This window comes from Amia ocellicauda, chromosome 1 (genome assembly GCF_036373705.1).
Source record: "Amia ocellicauda isolate fAmiCal2 chromosome 1, fAmiCal2.hap1, whole genome shotgun sequence".
Lineage (NCBI taxonomy): Eukaryota > Metazoa > Chordata > Actinopteri > Amiiformes > Amiidae > Amia > Amia ocellicauda.
This window is the reverse complement of record NC_089850.1, coordinates 17825032-17844297: the sequence shown is the minus strand read 5'-3', so window position 1 is coordinate 17844297 and position 19266 is coordinate 17825032. Positions and strand designations below refer to the sequence as shown.

Here is a 19266-nt window from a genome sequence, read left to right as displayed (position 1 = left end):
TCTCAGGGGGCAGATTAGTATCAACAGCAGTTATACATTCCAAAAGATGAAAGTTTCATTTGATTTGATTTGATTTTGATTATGTACTGTATTGTTAGTCAGGGCATCTTAGAGTGCCATACTCTGATAGTTTATTTTATTTTATTGCATTTCTGTTCAATTTATATGTAGACGTCCACAAGGTTTATTCATAATCTATGTTCTGTGATCACAGGATATTGTGCAGAAAGTAAACGTATGTTCTCGTGCCGCTGATTCACTGGTGTGGCTTATCCGGGATTTCATTGCTATGTCTGGAAACTCTCCGGGATCAGGGCTGCTGAACCCTGTACTAAATGATTCCTTAGCGTGGGGCACATTTCTACATGTGGAAATGGACTTCAAGAATTGTAGGGCATGAAACAAAGGTTAATAGTGCAGAATTTATTAGGTATGTAATCAATATTGTTCTGTTCCTGGCAGTGATGTAAAAGGGTTAACCAATCACACAGATGATAATGAAACCCCAGATTGTTGACCAAAGAACCACAACACACACAAATCTGCTTCTCTGTGCTCGCTCCCACCCTGTTTGTGGATCTAGTACATCTTGTCTCATACAAAAGTATTTTCCCATTAGGTGTCATATCCACATTCAGCACCTTTAGACAGCATAACAACAGACACCAAAGACTTAAATATGGGCCTTTTATGGAGATTAACCAGATTACTTTTTCACAGGATAAATAACACTGCATCTATCAGTTGCAGATGCAATGTGATTTGTTTGTACAGAAAAGCATTTTTTATTGTGTTTTTTTGGAAGACTATTTACATTTAGTACATAAAGACACAATTAAAAAGACAAAAACTATGATCTATTGATTCTCTAGTGCAGGTCACAGAGGGAAGTAAGATATCCTACATCCTAAGAGCACAGGTCAACAGGTCAAGACATCTCCTGGCATCTAAGATCAAGCTCAGAAACCACCTGATAAATGAATTGTCATCTGTACCCTACATTACAGCTCTAAGTGGTTGTTGTCTTCTAATCAGAACTATGGTTTATCTGAACTATACTCAATACAATGTCAAGCAAACAAAGTGATCCACAACTTGAAACTTTGTTTTCAGCATCTACAATTTTAACTTGTTTTGAGATTTGTCATTCTCTGGTTGTGCTTCTCAGTGTAAGAGTTACTGTGTTGAGACAGAGCTAAAGGTTCAAATGTCCTGAAGTTGTTTTATATGCATCTAACATAAGAAATATGTTATGCATTTACATACATGACCAAAGCCATTATATTACTTACAGAGGAATCTATACATAATATCCTCTAACTGTACAGTGTGCAGCAGTATTTATTCAATGTGGTACAAAAGCTAAATATGTCTTTATCCATTAAATATATCAATGTACAATATTAATTCATAAAGGTACAATGTTCTAATTACATTTATTTGTGTTTTCTTTTACCTATTGAATGGTACAAGACTTTTGAATACTGGTCTGTGTTGTGTGTCCAATACTTTAGGAGAAATAATACACAGCATTAACACTTTGGTAACATGGATAATAAAGGCACCAGAATAACCAAGTCAATGTTCAAATGGTTAAAACTCATATAATTATTCTTATTACTATTTTAAATAGTTTTGTAAAGTTCACAGACTGAGAATATATAGATTGTCACCAAGATGGGTTACTTGTTACCGAGTAACCATACTGGATAAGCAGCACTGATCCAATGCAGTTGACTATCTCTAGAAAAGGGAAGGTCCACTCTGAGATCTAGCACTTTTCTTCCAAAGTCTTGTGTTCCCCCGACTCAAATGTAATTTCCTGAGTTTGGGATCGGCTAAACCATGCAGTTTGTTCCCCTCTGGTCAGATGATCCCATCTTTAGCCTTTCTCTTGTTTGTGTCCAATACAGCTTTGGTGGCCCTGCAGAGAAAAATACAATGACTTAATGTATAGATGTACAAACATACAATCATGTTTGTAAATTTTAGAAAATGGATTTGTGAAATCACTGAGAGATGCTTATAAGATGATACAATACCAATGAGCTGGGCACAGATCTGAGATGGACTAAAGCAACATGACTGCATATAAGGGAGGCTTCATACAGCAGTCACACACACAGCTGAGTTCCACTGGTGGGAAATGGATCCAAGTTCTTGGCTTTTATTAAACAGGCTAGAAACCCCAAGCTGGTGAGATTCGTCATTTAATTTATAATTTTAAAAAAATATTTGATACTACATTCTGGATAAATATTCCTTCTTCTGTTTTTAGAAGAAACACCGCCGTCTAGTGGTCTTTCAGAAGATTATTCTCCAATTGAATGTCAGTCGTCTGTTTTCCATTACTTATTATGTATTATGTATTATGTACCTTATTCGTTTTCACTGCACCACTCAACGAGTTTTGTTCGTGTCTGTGTAACTTATTTAATTTTTATCTTGCTTACCAATTAATCAATTTGTGTGATACAATCTTTTCACTCTATTGATTTGGAAGCATGACTTGGATTGAAACATGACAGGGATACCCAGAGGGTGTCACTCTGGAGAAGGTCTGCAATTCTGTTATTTCTAATCAACATGTTCAATGTCTCACCTCAAAGGCTAACACGTCCTTCTGAGCACAGTACCCACATCACTCAGTCTTCCCTCCGATAGTGTAATTATGTTGTACTGAAATTAAAATTCTATCATGCTGAGATTATATCAAGATAACTCCTGAAAAGCACACAGGGAGGCTTTACTTAACCTAGTTTATTGATACCTATTTGTTTCATCAGGAATAGGCAATGCTTATCTGTGGGTTTTGCTAAGCCAGAAACAAGCAAGCAAGAGAAATATGCATATTTTGCACCCCTGTTTTAAGACAATCACCCCTTTCCTCTCCATCTCAGCAGAACCAAGTCCAATGCCCTTGTTTTCTTTGTGTGTTGCAGACGGCTGACAGCTGCCCGCCACAATAATCTTTTTTCCTCTAGCCCTTACTCAGACCATAAGCACATGCTGTATTTTGTAAGTCGCCCTGGACAGGGGCATCTGCTAATAAATAAATAATAATAACATGCTATTGGCTATATCCCTCATCCAATCTCCTATGTAGAAATGTGCACCTCCCGCCACTAGAGGGTGCTGCAGAGGACCGAGTCAGTCCTGATTTCAAATCCAATATCTAACAAAGCAGCTGAGGAACAGTGTGTCATTAAGGGGAATGTTCAAGGGGATCATCTTTAGCATTATGACATTTACTCACCTTCCTAAAGCCTCTACATCCTCAATGGTCTCTGGTAGATCAATACCTTTTGTTTCGGGTAAAAGCAACACTAAACCACCATAGATCAAGGACATGACTCCTGTGAAAACAAAGGTTTTAAAATAAGATGATTATTTGTTTCATATTGACCAGGGTTGGTTCCATATCCTCACTTCGAAACCCCCATGTAAAGAAAAATGTAATGCAAAACTGTGTTTGTATGTGTGTATTATTGGTTATTCATTATTTTATTAGAAAATAGTGGCAACACTTTGAGCAAACACTGAGGTCCTTGCCACGTTCAACTATGTGACAGCACCATGCTAAACGAATTTTACATCCTGTTGTAGTGGGAAAATTTACTTTTATTATTTCCTTTATATTCTCTATTTATTATTAATGGTTTCATCTTGCTTCGTCTGGGCTATAAAGCAATCATTAGTTTGTATTTACTCTGCTCTGGGGGCTACTTTAATTATTAGTTCTTCATGTATCTCTGTCCGAGGGGTTACTTCAATCAAGCGTTGTCTCCTCATGACTTCATTCAGCCATTGTCTTCTAGGATATTCAATCAGCCAAAACAGTCAAACAGTATAGAGGTTGTGTGTTTTGGGGCACAGGAATTTGGTTTAGGATTACAACATTGTCTTTGATAAACTTCTGCTGCCTAAGAATACTGACCAGCACCAATCAATTCATCAAACACTTCAACAACAGTAACAAACTTAGCTCTGCATTAATTATTATGGATGTGGTAAACTATTTTGTACAACTGTATTTTAATGAGATGTAATCACTTCCGACAGAGAAGACTGTAACCCATTGTCTATCTGAAGATACAAAAAGGCTTCTCCAACTCACATCCTTCACATTCTTTTCTTCACTTCATGTGAGAGGAGAGCTCCGGGTTAACCTGTATTTATGTTTTCTGTAATAAACTTGTTACTTCTTCATCTGTGTATCCTGGGATTTACTAAAACCACTACACTGTCATATGCCAGCTTAATCAAGGACACAGAAGGGCTAATTAAAGATACTCACCATATAAAACCATTGGCAGCTCTATCCAAATATTTGCCAGCCTGAACAGCAGAAAAGGGGCTACGATTCCTCCTACATCACTGAGTGAAGAAGAAATGGAGACTCCAAGGTTCCTGTAATAGTCAACAATTTCAGAATGTCAAAATCTAACAGCATTCAAGCAGCTCATATTGAACATCTACAAACTGAAGGAAAAAAAAAACTTGTGAGTTTGTTTCCATTTATATTATTATTTGTGTATTAGAAATATGTAGTTCTCCAACCCAAATATATATGTTCCCGGGGACACAAATGGAAATTTGGCTTAAAGACATTAAAGTCAGAAAACAAGAGACACTTCTTCACACAGAGAGTCGTCACAAACTCCCCAGCAATGTGGTTGAAGCAACAATTTGAGAACATTTAAAAATAGACTGGATAGGATCATTGGATCACTCAGTTATTAATGGACACCAAACGAGCACTATGGGGCAAATGGCCTCCTCTCGTTTGTAAACTTTCTGAGGTATACAACTTTTATAATTACCCTGTAGCATAAAATAAATAAAACATGCTGACATGTTGGGCATATGGCTGCACATTTACAAACAGTCCCCCCTCCTTCCGAGTTCTAGATTTGACCGGTGCAGATTTACAAAAACAAATAAAAGAATAAACAAATCAAAGTGTTACCTTAAGGGTGTGGGGTAGAGCTCAGTACTGACCAGGTACACAATCTCAAACCCCAGGGTTATTCCAAGTCTTCCAATGACTGCTATGATAGTCTTCAGCCAAGTGATATCTAAAATACACAAATGATTACAGTATTAAGTCCTTGAAACATTTCCCAACAGGGTGCATACCAAATGGGAACATACTTGTGTGTTGGGCTCAGAATACAACTGAGAGATATTGGCAACCTTGAAAAGCTGTAAGTTTGGACATGTTTTTCCATTCCCTTAAACAGAATCTACAGTTTTGCTGCATGATGATGTGTTAGTGAAATTCATTGTATATATTTCCAGACTAACCCACTGGAATCAGTGCTTTAAGTCGCCTTTTTAAAATATAATCTAAATTCTGGAAATACACATTCACTTTGGGTAAGTGGCTGTAATATTGTTAAGAATTGAAGAATGGAAGAGTTTTACATTGAATAGACAATGAGATGAAACTGTGCATATGTCTTCTCAAGGCTTTTGCGTTAAGAGTTCAACTTTAGTTGCTCAGATTTAGCAAATAAAAATCTCAGGACTCCAGTGAAAAAGGAAAAAAAGATAATGACCATTTATAATAATTTCAGGTAAGGATAACCCCACACACATATAAACAGATGATTTCAACCTGTAAATAACTTCCCAAAGACACAGGTATAGCATACTTACCATCTGGTATAAAAGCAGTTATTAAACATGACAATCCTCCCACAATGTTTGCCAAGAGAAAGGGAATCCGTCTCCCCACTCTGTCCACGGTCAGGTAGAAAATCAAGGCCGAAGGCAGCTCCACAATTCCAGAGATGAAAAACTCAAGATACAGATTCCCTCCAATTATTCCAAGGCGCATAACAAGCCCTTGATAGACCACAGAACTTGTAAACCTGCACAGGAAGAAACAAAGCACAAGATTCTCACTGAATCATTCTATTTTTTAATTTTCTTAATCTAAAGACACACTTTCAAAGTTACAAAAGCATGCATTTCCCCATTTGCTACTGGGTAGACAAATATCACAAACTACAATATTTTTTAATGGAATAGTGTTGTCTGTGCATTCAATGAAAAATGAGAAGCAGTTTCACTGATGTTTATTGTTAATGTGACCTGATTCTACTAACTGTATTCCTCTATTGTTAAAATTGTTCAACTTTGCAACACAGAAATCACTTTCTACACACATTAGCTTTCCATGTTCCATTCTTTCTCACCCAAGTGTCTACTCTACAAAATCAGAGATATTTTCCAGTCATCTAACAATTGTGAGTGATGTATCTTCTTGCTGGTCCCACACTTTCCCAGCTCCAGTGTCTGACAGCACAGCACGATATGCCACAATGACCATCAGCCTCTCCACATTATTGCAGGAACAGCATTGCATTTTGTGCACAGATTGCTCACTTTATGCATCAACGCCCACTTGGACAGGGAAAGATATAATCAGTATTGCACTTTCCTTAAAGACGTTCATTTCATGGGTTACATGGTGAGCAAATTCACCTTTAATGTGGTCTCTAATTGATAATGACCCCGTCACCCTTAAAGTCACACAAACCATATCATGCCAGCTCTCAAAAAGACACTGAAGCCTTACAGTAGTCAAGTACGATATCAAATTAAGTGCCAATGCCTTGAATAGATCTCTTTAAATGTCACCTTTTGATCTTAGAAAAGCTATTATGCATCGTTACTGGAGGCAGCCGGAGGCCAGACTCGAGGTTTTAGGTACTGGATCGTTGCAGCTCTTTGTTTCCTTACCAGGCATACATTAGGATCAGTGTAAATTTCCTCATCTGTGGAGTCCTGAACACGTCCAAAGGGGAAGGGATATATGTCTTTTCTGGGACAGTCTCCAGCAGTTCCACCTGAATGCAAACTCAATTAAAGAGGACTGGTATATATATCTATATCGATACATCTCTATCTATCTATCTATCCATCCACACACACAGTGGCTCTCAAAAGTATTCACCCCAATGAAAATTGGAAAAGTCCAAGGGGGGTGAATACTTTTGAGTACCAATGAACACATACAGATATAGGCTTAAATATCAACATCAACAGCCATAGGTGTGGGAACAGCCATAGGCAACCCCTGTTGGTGCTTAACGCAGTGATGAGAATCACAATATAGACGATTTTTATAACTACATTGCTAACCCTGAGATTTTGCATAATTGGTTGAAATGGCAGGGAAAGGGCGGGCAGGACAACGTGTAGCCTATTAATTTAACAGCCAATCAGCGCTGTGGTTGCTGCCGCTCATACAGTTGCCAGCAGCGAACAGCCAACTTTTCTCCTAACAGTTCTACTAAAAAGACAAAAAAACACTGCTAATAGTCAGGAGAGTACCAACAACATCAATAACAACAAAAATAACAGCGCAGGAGTGCTGAGCATTTAGCAGAGAGCAGTGCAGCATAGTTGAAGGTAACTTAGACATGCTTTGTTTTTTCAACGCTGCTGCCTTGCGGAGTGTTTTTAATGCGCTGCTGATTTTTACACTCAGCAGTGTGAAGCTGGTAACCTAGATTGGGTCGAGTGTAGCCCCACCGTTATTACAGTAATCACCATCTTTATGAAAGTTGCTGTAGTACAAAGCCATGTATTCTGGACTTTTGTTCCATGTTTTATGAGACACATGTGTGTGTCAGGATGAACTTACAGTGCTGTACTTCTCCGGCAGCTGGGTGCCATTCTGCTTGGCCATGTTCTCAGCGATGCGCAGGGCCTCCTTGGTTCTGTTAACTGTCAACAGCCAACGGGGAGATTCCGGCATCAGCCTTTAAGAAAATTATTTTCTGGGGTTCACAACTGATCTGCATGACTGGCGACCCCACCACAGATCCCCTTGTATGCCACTTACATTTCCTTAATAGCCTTGATGAAAATAGAGCACGTTAGTGATACATCTATGCATCCTTCGTGAAAGAGGACGGCAGCCACATTGTTTTTAAATCGTCAAAATTAATAAGCAGAGACGTATTCAAAGTCATTAACTGACTTATTTTTGAAAATAATGAACATGACAGAATGAAAGAGGGCTGCGCTGTGAGTGCATCTATTTCCATTTAGTTTCATATTATACAAGATGAATGCAAAAAAGTATAATTCTGTATTCTACACTTCAGAACGTCATAATAATAATTGAATTTTTGTTAACCATTTGACAACTTAGTTCATGTCAAAAGATGGTGTATGTTTTTTAAATAAGACTGGGAAGATTCTGTAGTTACTCACACACAAAATATGAAAAACAAACGAAACTAAACAAAAAACATATGGTCCACGCACCAATAGTATGTTAATAAGAGGAAGGATGGTATAGTAATGGCGAGTTGTAGCATCTTCCACGGAGGGATGAGATAAGCAATTCCAGGCAGGATGATGACACCGAAAGTAAAAAATAGCTGACACACAATTCCCACCAGTCGTCGGTGTTGGGAGGTCACAATCTCAGTCACTGGGAGAAAACATGACAAGCATTGGAGTTACTGTCTTGTATGAGCTCATACCATACAGAGTCATTTCCAGTAAAAGGCTCTAACTAACGTGTAGCTGCATTCATTCATGAACAAATTCTTACCCCTCCCCTGCAAAGTTTTCAATGCAATAGGCTTTCATTTGTGCAAATATCAGGATCTCCTAGGGATTGTGGATATACACAGATTTAGCAGCTACCGTTCTCAATAATGCAAAGAACTCCTGCAGAAAAAACCTGGAGTAGAAGAATTAATTCTTATTTTAAGCAGCAAGAGAATATTCCTGAAATGTCTTCCTATATCACTGCATAATTTCACTGTGCACAGTTGCTCTTAGTGTATTTGAGACCTATAAACGTGAGCATATTCCTATACAGAAAACAAACAAATTAAGCTTCCTGATATCTGTAAGAAGAAAAGCATTGTGTTGAAGAAAACGGCCGGCATATGAGGCACCAGGTGTGCAATTCTAAGACCTCTCCAGGCAGGACTATACACCTTGACAATTGGACACGTCCTTACTGGCACATCGGCCACTGTTTTGTGCACTGCGCGGTAACCTTACCCAACACATACGAAGACATCCAGGCTCCTTTCCCGAAGATGCCTTGGACAAAGCGGAAGAACAAAATCAAGCTGTAGTTTGGGGAAAAAATCAATCCTACGCTGGAGATGCCCAACCCGAAAATGGAGATCAGGAAACACAACTTCCGGCCAAACCTGAGGAAGCAAACACATCTCAGGTGGTGTTTTTTTCAAAATTATACTAACTATATATAATAATATAATCATATCATATAATAATAGTAAATATAATGATAACCATAACTCTTCTACTACCACCACTACTACTACTACTGATAATAATATATACTACTGATATATAATAATCTTGTTTTTATATGGTACTTCTCATCCTAAATGATCTCAAACAGCTTTACATGTAGAAGGGAACTCCTTCTGTTTCCACACCAAAGACCAGTTCCCATTTGGCTGGCACACAGTGGCCCGTCTGTACCAGCTGCTCGATACTCAGCAGACAGGGCATATTCCTGGTGATTTTACTTCAGTGATTTATGTATTCATTTCTGATTTTATTTATATTGAACTAAAAGTCTTTATACTTTAACGGGATAAACAGCGGAAATGTAAAATGTACTGCTGGTTTGTTTTAGATCGAAGGTTGTTTAAACCCCAAGGCCTTCAGTCAATGTCTCACGTATGGATCATGATGAAGAAGTGGGTTGTAATTCAGACCTGCAGAGGACTCACCACAAAAGTCATAGGTTTCTGGACACTGCTGTAATGTATTCTGGAGTTTGCCTCACTTACCTGTCTGCTCCATATCCTATGACCACGGCTCCCAATAGAAAACCCGCATTGAGAAAAGCTTGGTTGAGATCGGCCTTCCATGCGTCCTCACATACCAGGTCAAACTACAAAATAAAACATGAACATTAAGGAAAATTAGAGGGGGGGGGGTGGTTTGTGGAGACGGAGATGGGGGGTGCTGACAGTATGTGTATGGGGGACAGTGTATGGGGGGGCAGCTGCTGGCGCTTTGTCGAAGTTTCCGAAAACAGCGTCCGCGTGGTCTTAAAGCCTTAAGGCTACTTCTTCTACTTATCGGTGGATTTAAAAGTTCTTTGATCGAACATTTTCAGTTTGATTGTAACGTCACTGGGACATGCGCTTTGAGTTGGGGGGATACTGTCAATATTGGGGGGGAAGCATCCCCTACACCTACGGAGCCAGACAGACATTATTGGGGGGGACAATTTAACGTTCTCTCAAAATTTTGGGGGAAATGTCCATCCCTAAACCTACGCCTATGAAACAATGTAAACCTTTATTAAAACACCAGTAATAACTAAGTACAGTAGAAGAATGTATAAAAAAAGTCAATGAATGTTAGAAGTACTGAAATCCTGTTGTGTAACAAAGGATTTGACATTGAGCTTCCAGGAACAGCTGTAATTTCTCCCGTTTGTTTGAAATAAAGTTTAGAATGTCAGTGGGACAAAGATTAGCTTCATTGAATTAGCGGTAGGCCTGTTCAACAGAAATAATAGATAATATGTCAGTGTTACATTAGAGCATTTGGAGCATGAAATGGGAACAACTGTTGCATCAAAACATTATGCTTTGTTTGGAGAATGTATTATTTTATTGTTCAGTTAAGCTATTCATTATATATAGGCATAGGTTTATGTTGAAAGAATGTTAAATTGTCCCCCCCAATAATGTATGCCTGGCTCCATAGGCGTAGGGGATGTTTCCTCTGCAATATTGACAGCGTGTCCCGGCTCGAAGTGCATGTCCCAGCGACGTTACGATCAGACTGATCCTCAAATTGGAAGCTGTAGGCATTCAGAGTAATGTAAGTAGATGGATTATGAACTGGTTGATGTATAGGAAGCAGAGGGTGTCGATTAGAGGAGTCGCTTCTAACTGGAGTGAGGTTGTTACTGGAGTTCCACAGGGATCAGTACTAGGGCCTTTGCTTTTTCTAATCTATATTAATGATCTGGACTCTGGGATAGTTAGCAAACTTGTCAAATTTGCAGATGATACTAAAATAGGTGGCTCAGCAGATACAATCTCGGCAGCACAGGCTATTCAAAGGGACTTAGATAATATTTAGTTGTGGGCCGACACCAGGCAGATGAAATTCAATGTGGACAAGTGCAAGGTAATACATGCAGGTAACAAAAATGTCCACTATAATTACACTATGGGAGGTACAGATCTAGATGAAGTAACGCATGAGAAAGACCTAGGAGTCTATATGGCTCCTCACTTTCTCCATCCAAACAATGTGGGGAAGCAATAAAAAAGGCAAACAGAGTGTTAGGGTATATTGTCAAAAGTGTAGCAGTTAGAACAAGGGCAGTGATGTTCAGACTGTACAATGCACTAGTTAGAGCTCATCTGGATACTGTGTGCAGTCCTGGGCTCCACACTTCAAGAAAGATATCGCTGCTCTAGAGGCAGTTCAGAGGAGAGCAACCAGACTTATTCCAGGTCTGAAGGGAATGTCCTACTGAGAGACTGAGGGACCTGAACCTTTTCACCCTGGAACAGAGGAGACTACGTGGGGACTTGACCCAAGTCTTCAAAATCATGAAAGGCATCAACCACTTCAAACCAGAGGAGCTTTTCCAAATCAGCAGGGACACACGCACCCGGGGACACAAATGGAAATTGGGCTTCAAGGCATTCAAGACAGAAAACAGGAAACACTTCTTTACACAGAGAGTCGTCACAATCTGGAATAAACTACCCAGCGATGTGGTAGAAGCTGAAAGTTTGGGAACATTTAAAAATAGACTGGATAGGATCCTTGGATCACTTAGATAGTAATGGACACCAAACGAGCACAATGGGTCGAATGGCCTCCTCTCGTTTGTAAACTTTCTTATGTTCTTATGTTCTAAACTGAAAATGTTACATCAAAGAACTTTTAAATCCATGATAAGCAGAGGATGTAACCTGGAGGCTTTAGGTCCACATGGACACTGTTTTTGGGCACTTTGACAAAGCCCCAGCACCCACCCCCCCAATGCCGAAACGAAACCTACGCCTTTATATATAGGCCTGTGCTTGGAAAGCTAAGACAACTATTCAACATCTGTTATTCTGCATCACTTTTTGACCATTTGCTGGCTTCCACACTGCTGGTATGTATCCAATGTTTACGGAAAAAGTAAACTGGTGAGCTTATAAATGACTCGGCTTCAACTCCATATGCTCTGAGCTATCCAGACCTTTAAAAAGTCATTAAAGGTTGTTTATAAAGCAGTATTCTTTAAATCAGATCAGTGCCTTGTAGTTCAGACCACAGGGGTGTACTGTCTATATAAATGGCTCAGTACAGTAGTGTAGGTTTATCTTAATGTTTTCAACTATAAGCCACTGCATGAACACTTAACCACATTTTTGTCATCAGCCACGGCTGGACCACAACCCTAGCCAACACCAAAATGTCAAGATGAGCACACACAAATCAACACCCCAATTCAGTTAACTAAACAGAAAAGCATCCATAACCTGGACAAAATCCTAAATTTACTGAAGGTTCTAACCCTACCCTAGACCAAAATGTAACCCTAATTTGTATAATTACAATTGTCACTAGTAATCATAAGTAACTTAACGAGACTAAACCTGGAATACACAGGAGTGCAGGTGGGCTTTGCAGGTGCTTTTTGCCTTGGCTGTGACTGCATCATTTCACTCAAACTGCTGGCATTTACACTGGTAGAAGCAAATGGAAATGTTGTACGAAATCAGAGGCAGAGTTTTCAGCTTTAAAAAAACAAAAAAACAAAAAACAGTGTGCAGTGACATTCCACATCTTTAAGAGTTACTGTAGTTTAGGGGGTTTGCACAAAACACCTTTGCATAGCCTGTACACTAGTGAAATACTGCTGTTTTTAATGTCTAAATTATTCATTACTTTAGAGGTTTTGTTCAACTGACCACAGGGATTTGGGGGGCCCTCCTGCATATTTGCAGCAAAATAACATTCAAATTGGCAGCCAGGAGCTTTACAGGCAAGCCAGAATGTCACCCTGAGAGTTCCCCACAGTCCCAAACCTTTTCTATGCCTCTGAGCAAGCGCCTACCTCAGTGACGATAGTGGAGCGAGATTCCTCAAACTGCCAGCCGCTGTCGCAGGCGGTGAGGGGCAGGCGCTCGGTGGAGTTGGTGGAGGAGAGGGGCAGTGGGCGGCTGCAATTGAGCTCAGTGCTGTTCCAGTCCACATCGAATCTCTCACACTGGCTGTAGGCGCCCTGGCTGGACTGGGGGATTGTAAACGCCCTCAGCTCCTCCTGCGTCCAGCCACACTGCTGCTGGATCTCCTCCGCTTCTGGGCTCCGACACCAGTGATCTGGCGTGTTCCCCAGGAAAACAATCCCCACAAAAGAAAAGGCAAATAATATCCCTGGAATGCACCCCAGTAGACAAACCCTTTTCTGGTATGGTCCAAACTCACCCACGTCCACTAACAGCTCATCAAAAGTTGGCATTGTGTCCAGATAGCTGCAGTTCCCCCAAAAATGTATAGAAGAAAACAAATTAATAAACAAACAGACAACACGATACTGAAGTTTCTGAGTTGTTGATGTGCTTTTGTCCTGCAAGCTGGCGCACACTGCCTGAGTGAAAGAGCTCTGAGTACACAAGAAGAATGACCAGCATCAGACTGGTACACAGCTTCCAGCCTACATTTGCAGTGACAGATAAGAGCTATATATGCAAAACAAAAAAGAAGAAAAGGGGCTGGACGCAGTCAAAAGCTAAGCCAATTGCTGTAATCTGATACCAAAGCTGGAGGAATGAATAAACTTCTTCTGTATTCTGTTATTCTTTAGATTTTGCCTTCATTCATAATTATAACAGAGCCTTTTCTTTCTGAAAATAGAAAGCATTCTACTACTATGATTTTCAGATTATGTTTTTGTTGTTGTTGGGCATGCCATTTTTTATTTTCCTTTTTTATTATGTCCCATATGCTGTGCAAATAGCAAAGGAAAGTGTTTGAAACCCACAAAGAGAATATAAAAATGTAACAAGTCCAAAAACTTTCAAACCCTACCAGATTTAGAGCTGTACAGCTTTTCATAAGATTCTGCAGCTGAGAGCTCTAACTTCCTAATACTAATAGGCTTATTACACATTTTTTGGGAGGACTTGAGTGTGCATATGGTACATGATCAACAACAGAATCCCTCAGGATCAAACGTCACAACTACAAACTTGCAGTGAAGGATAGGTTGAAATTTGGATTTCCCTTTGAGCCAGCTGGGATTTAAGTATGCATGTATGTATGATTATTATTAATATAATCATAATAATAATAAGTAGTACTAGAAGCAGTAGTATACCATGAAATTATGTCAGTTGTCTTAAAAAATAAAATCTGTCGTTTGAAGTTATAGAAACCCCAATGTAGTGTGAAACAGGAACAGGTAAAATAACAAGTAAAATAAGATGCAGTAGAAGTTTGAGTAACAATAATAAAACAAATATTCCACAATCAGATGGTAGAAAAGTTAACATTCGGTTGTGACACTGCAAGATGTTAAATTAGTTTAAAATCTATGTACAGTGCCAGTTGGGCTGCAGCAGCATTTCTGTTTTAGTGCCGAGAGAAATGTCTCACGACTCGGCAGGATATATATAAGATAATGTTTCTCTTCTTCTGATCTATCAGTAGATCACATGCGTAGGATCATGTGAACGGCTTTTCTTGTATTTTGTAGAATGAGATATCTTTTTAAGGAGAATGAATGGATCTCAAGCACCTGAAGGGATCCAGATAGCAAAAGGCGCATTATAACCACAAAGGGACAAGGCATCCTTTTGTTTTAAAGTTTACCATTTAAAGGTCATTTTGGAGTACAAACTGCTGTGATTTAGACTTTTCCATCTTCCCATTGCAAAGTATCATTCCAGCTCTTGATGGTAGTTTATGCTTTGAAAGAGGATTCTTCATTCTATTTAATGAAAAAAAATACAAAGTCTTAAGAGATATACCATTTAACCATTTAACCATAAAAACGTCTAAAAATATGAATATGCTCCATCTTTATACAGTACATTCAGCATTCGTAGATTGTTCTTTCAGAGACAGCATTACTTCAGCAGTCCAGTGTTAAAAGCATTGAGCCTTCCACTCCTTTAATGCTGCAGTCTGTGTACATACCTATATCAAACTCTTCAGTAAATAGAAAATAAATGTGCTTTTGTTCACCAGTTATTTTTGCGGTGCTCCTTGCATCACATGCCAGAACAGAACTCTATTCTTAAGTAACCTTGCAGCATTAATCATCCAGTTTTTTTAATTAACAAACAAACTTGCTGGCCACAAGGTTTCACTGTAAATCCGCAATCATTACAATAAACATGACTATTCTGTAGGTCTGGCAACTGTTCCAAACAATGAACAACAAATACATTGTAGGGAAGCTGTCTAGGGTGTCCACACTAAAGCCTAAACCAAATTGCGCTCTGACCGATCTGTGAATCATGAATTACAAATGTGTACATGATCCTGTTTGGATTAGCAGAAATTGCCAGCTGACAATACATAGGGTGCAGGCTTGTACACTTGCAATTTGCAGGTAGGCCAGTGTTTTGCTTTGATATACAGTGAGGGAAAAACGTATTTGATCCCCTGCTGATTTTGTACGTTTGCCCACTGACAAAGAAATGATCAGTCTATCATTTTAATGGTAGGTGTATTTTAACAGTGAGAGACAGAATAACAACAAAATAATCCAGAAAAACGCATTTCAAAAAAGTTATAAATTGATTTGCATGTTAATGAGGGAAATAAGTATTTGATCCCCTATCAATCAGCAAGATTTCTGGCTCCCAGGTGTCTTTTATACAGGTAACGAGCTGAGATTAGGAGCACTCTCTTAAAGGGAGTGCTCCTAATCTCAGCTCGTTACCTGTATAAAAGACACCTGTCCACAGAAGCAATCAATCAATCAGAATCCAAACTCTCCACCATGGCCAAGACCAAAGAGCTGTCCAAGTATATCAGGGACAAGATTGTAGACCTACACAAGGCTGGAATGGGCTACAAGACCACCGCCAAGCAGCTTGTTGAGAAGGTGACAACAGTTGGTGCGATTATTTGCAAATGGAAGAAACGCAAAATAACTGCCAGTCTCCCTCGGTCTGGGGCTCCATGCAAGATCTCACCTCGTGGAGTTTCAATGATCATGAGAACGGTGAGGAATCAGCCCAGGACTACATGGGAGGATCTTGTTAATGATCTCAAGGCAGCTGGGACCATAGTCACCAAGAAAACAATTGGTAACACACTACGCCGTGAAGGACTGAAATCCTGCAGCGCCCGCAAGGTCCCCCTGCTCAAGAAAGCACATGTACAGGCCCGTCTGAAGTTTGCCAATGAACATCTGAATGATTCAGAGGAGAACTGGGTGAAAGTGTTGTGGTCAGATGAGACCAAAATCGAGCTCTTTGGCATCAACTTAACTCTCCGTGTTTGGAGGAGGAGGAATGACCCCAAGAACACCATCTCCACCGTCCAACATGGAGGTGGAAACATTCTGCTAAGGGGACAGGACAACTGCACCACATCAAAGGGACGATGGACGGGGCCATATACTGTCAAATCTTGGGTGAGAACCTCCTTCCCTCAGCCAGGGCATTGAAAATGGGTCATGGATGGGTATTCCAGCATGACAATGACCCAAAACACACAGCCAAGGCAACAAAGGAGTGGCTCAAGAAAAAGCACATTAAGGTCCTGGAGTGGCCTAGCCAGTCTCCAGACCTTAATCCCATAGAAAATCTGTGGAGGGAGCTGAAGGTTCGAGTTGCCAAACGTCAGCCTCAAAACCTTAATGACTTGGAGAGGATCTGCAAAGAGGAGTGGGACAAAATCCCTCCTGAGATGTGTGCAAACCTGGTGGCCAACTACAAGAAACGTCTGACCTCTGTGATTGCCAACAAGGGTTTTGCCACCAAGTACTAAGTCGAAGGGGTCAAATACTTATTTCCCTCATTAACATGCAAATCAATTTATAAGTTTTTTTAAATGTGTTTTTCTGGATTTTATTGTTGTTATTCTGTCTCTCACTGTTAAAATACACCTACCATTAAAATTATAGACTGATCATTTCTTTGTCAGTGGGCAAACGTACAAAATCAGCAGGGGATCAAATACTTTTTTCCCTCACTGTAGCACTGCATGGGTGAAATGTTTTGCTTCGATAACATACACCTCCTTTTACTGAAACCATAGCGAGTATTTCTCTTTGGGCTCATATTATCATATCATAAGAATTGTAACATCCTGGGTTTTTTCAGCCAAGGCAAGAATCAAACCCTGGTCTCCTGTGCCACAGTGCAGTGAAGTTTCTGCACCACTAAAAGGCCCAGGCGCGGCTTCAACATCGTTACAGTATTTTGTTGTGCGGTTAGCAAAAATAGCCACCCTTGATACTCAAACACTTGTAATATCCACAATGAACTGCAGTTCAAGAAGATACTATCTGAATGGTGACTGTACTGGTTAAGTGAATTCTCAGGATACACCGATGAAGAAGTAACAAGTTTATTACAAAGAAACATACTGTTACTGTTGTTGAAGTGTTTCATGTGTTGACTGATGCTGGTCAGCATTCTTCAGGCAGAAGATGTTTATCAAAGACCAAGTACCTGTGCCCCAAAACACACAACCTTTATACTGTATAACTGTTACAGCTGATTGAATATCCTAGAAGCCAGTGGCTGATTGAATTAACCTAAAGAAAACTAATAATTGAAGTAGCACCCAGGAAGGAGTAAATACAAACTAATGATTTGAATTATAGACAAAATTGAATTAACAACATGAAACCATGAATAATATAAAGAAAACAATAAAAGTCAAATGTCCCACTACAGGACTATGCACCATTAACAGAGGTGAACCTCTGTATTACCTGCTTTTATAACTGGGAAAAAAGATAAAAAGGTCAAGCGATAGTTCATGTGACAATAAAGGCCAACATTATGAAACAGTACATTTACCTTATTGTTATACTCTGACCCAGCTTTCCAGGGCCCTCTGGGAGAAGTGGTAAATAGATTCAAACAACAGGCTGGCCATGACCATTAGAGGAGTGCTAAAGAAATAAAGGCCACATGAAGGGTTTTAAAGGTTTTCTCACAGATTCCATTCATGAATAGGTTCTGGTGATGTAAAGCAGTTTTGCAAGGAGTTAATCGTGCACTGGTTAGCAGATTGTGACCATTTATCCATCTACTCAGCAGTTTTGGGTACAGGCTATCATGCATTTTCTGATTGTGTTTTTTTGGAAAGAATGCTTGGGACAGGAGTCTTCAGTCAATCTGCTTTTGTTTCGAATGAATTCACACAGAGACACTGCGTCTGGCTAGGACCGCAAAGCCTATTGATTCCCTGGTTACAAACGGATATAAAAGGGGTGATCTACAGAAGGAGGGGGCAGTCTCCTCTCTTCCTGTTGGAGCAAGCAGTGGTATGGAAGCAAAAACCAATACATAATACAGTTACACATTTCTGTATAATATTGGAAGGTCTGTGAAAGTTTTACAACTTGCTTAATCTTATACTAGACACATTTATCTCATCCCAAGATATATAAGTTGCTCAGCACCTGGTTTCAAGGTCTTATTCCAACTGAATTCAGTGGGATCTCAGTAAAACATGGCAATAACAAATGCTCACAAGTTCATGAACTATAATACAGTATGCTCCTTGCACGTAAGCAGAATTAATCTCTCTCACACACACAATAAAAGCAATGATTATTCATATTAAAAGCAATAGGATACATATCAAAGAAAGGCATTGATAAATAACTATAAAATCAATGGTATACATGGGTACAAATAAAAAGCTGGAATCGGATATTCTGTGCTCATTTACTCGGACATTGCTTACATACAAATGTTTTTCTATTAAAAGGCCAGGAATAGAACTTTACAAACCTCTGTAATCCCAAGAGAAACCAGTTTCCGGTTATTTTTTCCAGTGAAACACATCTGTACAACTTGGTTTAACCAAAAATTGTGCAAAGATTGAAGAATAGATGTATCTCAGTGTTTTCGAGTGCTGAAAAATATGTTTTAATCAACAACAGCTGGGAATGTAATAGGATGGGAACTTAACCCGGAAGGGACCGCAGATCTTGGCAGGCAGTACATCTGTGCAGTACAGTGTATACACGGCCATAATACTGTGGCGTATTAAGTAAATACATAAACACACATAAATACCACA

At 39.5% G+C, this 19266-nt stretch overlaps 1 protein-coding gene across 3 annotated transcripts; it reads right to left on the bottom strand.

Annotated features, from left to right (window-relative positions):
* Positions 1-403: 403 nt before the first annotated feature.
* LOC136723429 (solute carrier family 22 member 3) lies at positions 404-19224 on the bottom strand. 3 transcript variants are annotated; one of them, XM_066697458.1, is made up of 15 exons: positions 18975-19224; positions 18033-18127; positions 17594-17678; positions 14860-14977; positions 13103-13520; positions 9807-9910; positions 9040-9194; positions 8287-8455; positions 7658-7775; positions 6751-6857; positions 5662-5876; positions 4970-5078; positions 4298-4410; positions 3257-3356; positions 404-1924 (listed from the first exon to the last, which is right to left on the bottom strand). In XM_066697458.1, exons 4-15 carry the CDS (start codon positions 14916-14918, stop codon positions 1867-1869), a joined length of 1725 nt encoding a protein of 574 aa, XP_066553555.1. In that variant the 5' UTR covers positions 14919-14977; positions 17594-17678; positions 18033-18127; positions 18975-19224; the 3' UTR covers positions 404-1866. The 3 variants fall into 3 exon arrangements, with proteins under 3 accessions (XP_066553555.1, XP_066553554.1, XP_066553556.1); XM_066697457.1 differs by lacking the exon at positions 17594-17678; XM_066697459.1 differs by lacking the exons at positions 14860-14977; positions 17594-17678; positions 18033-18127; positions 18975-19224 and having other exon boundaries at positions 13103-14832.
* Positions 19225-19266: the final 42 nt, after the last annotated feature.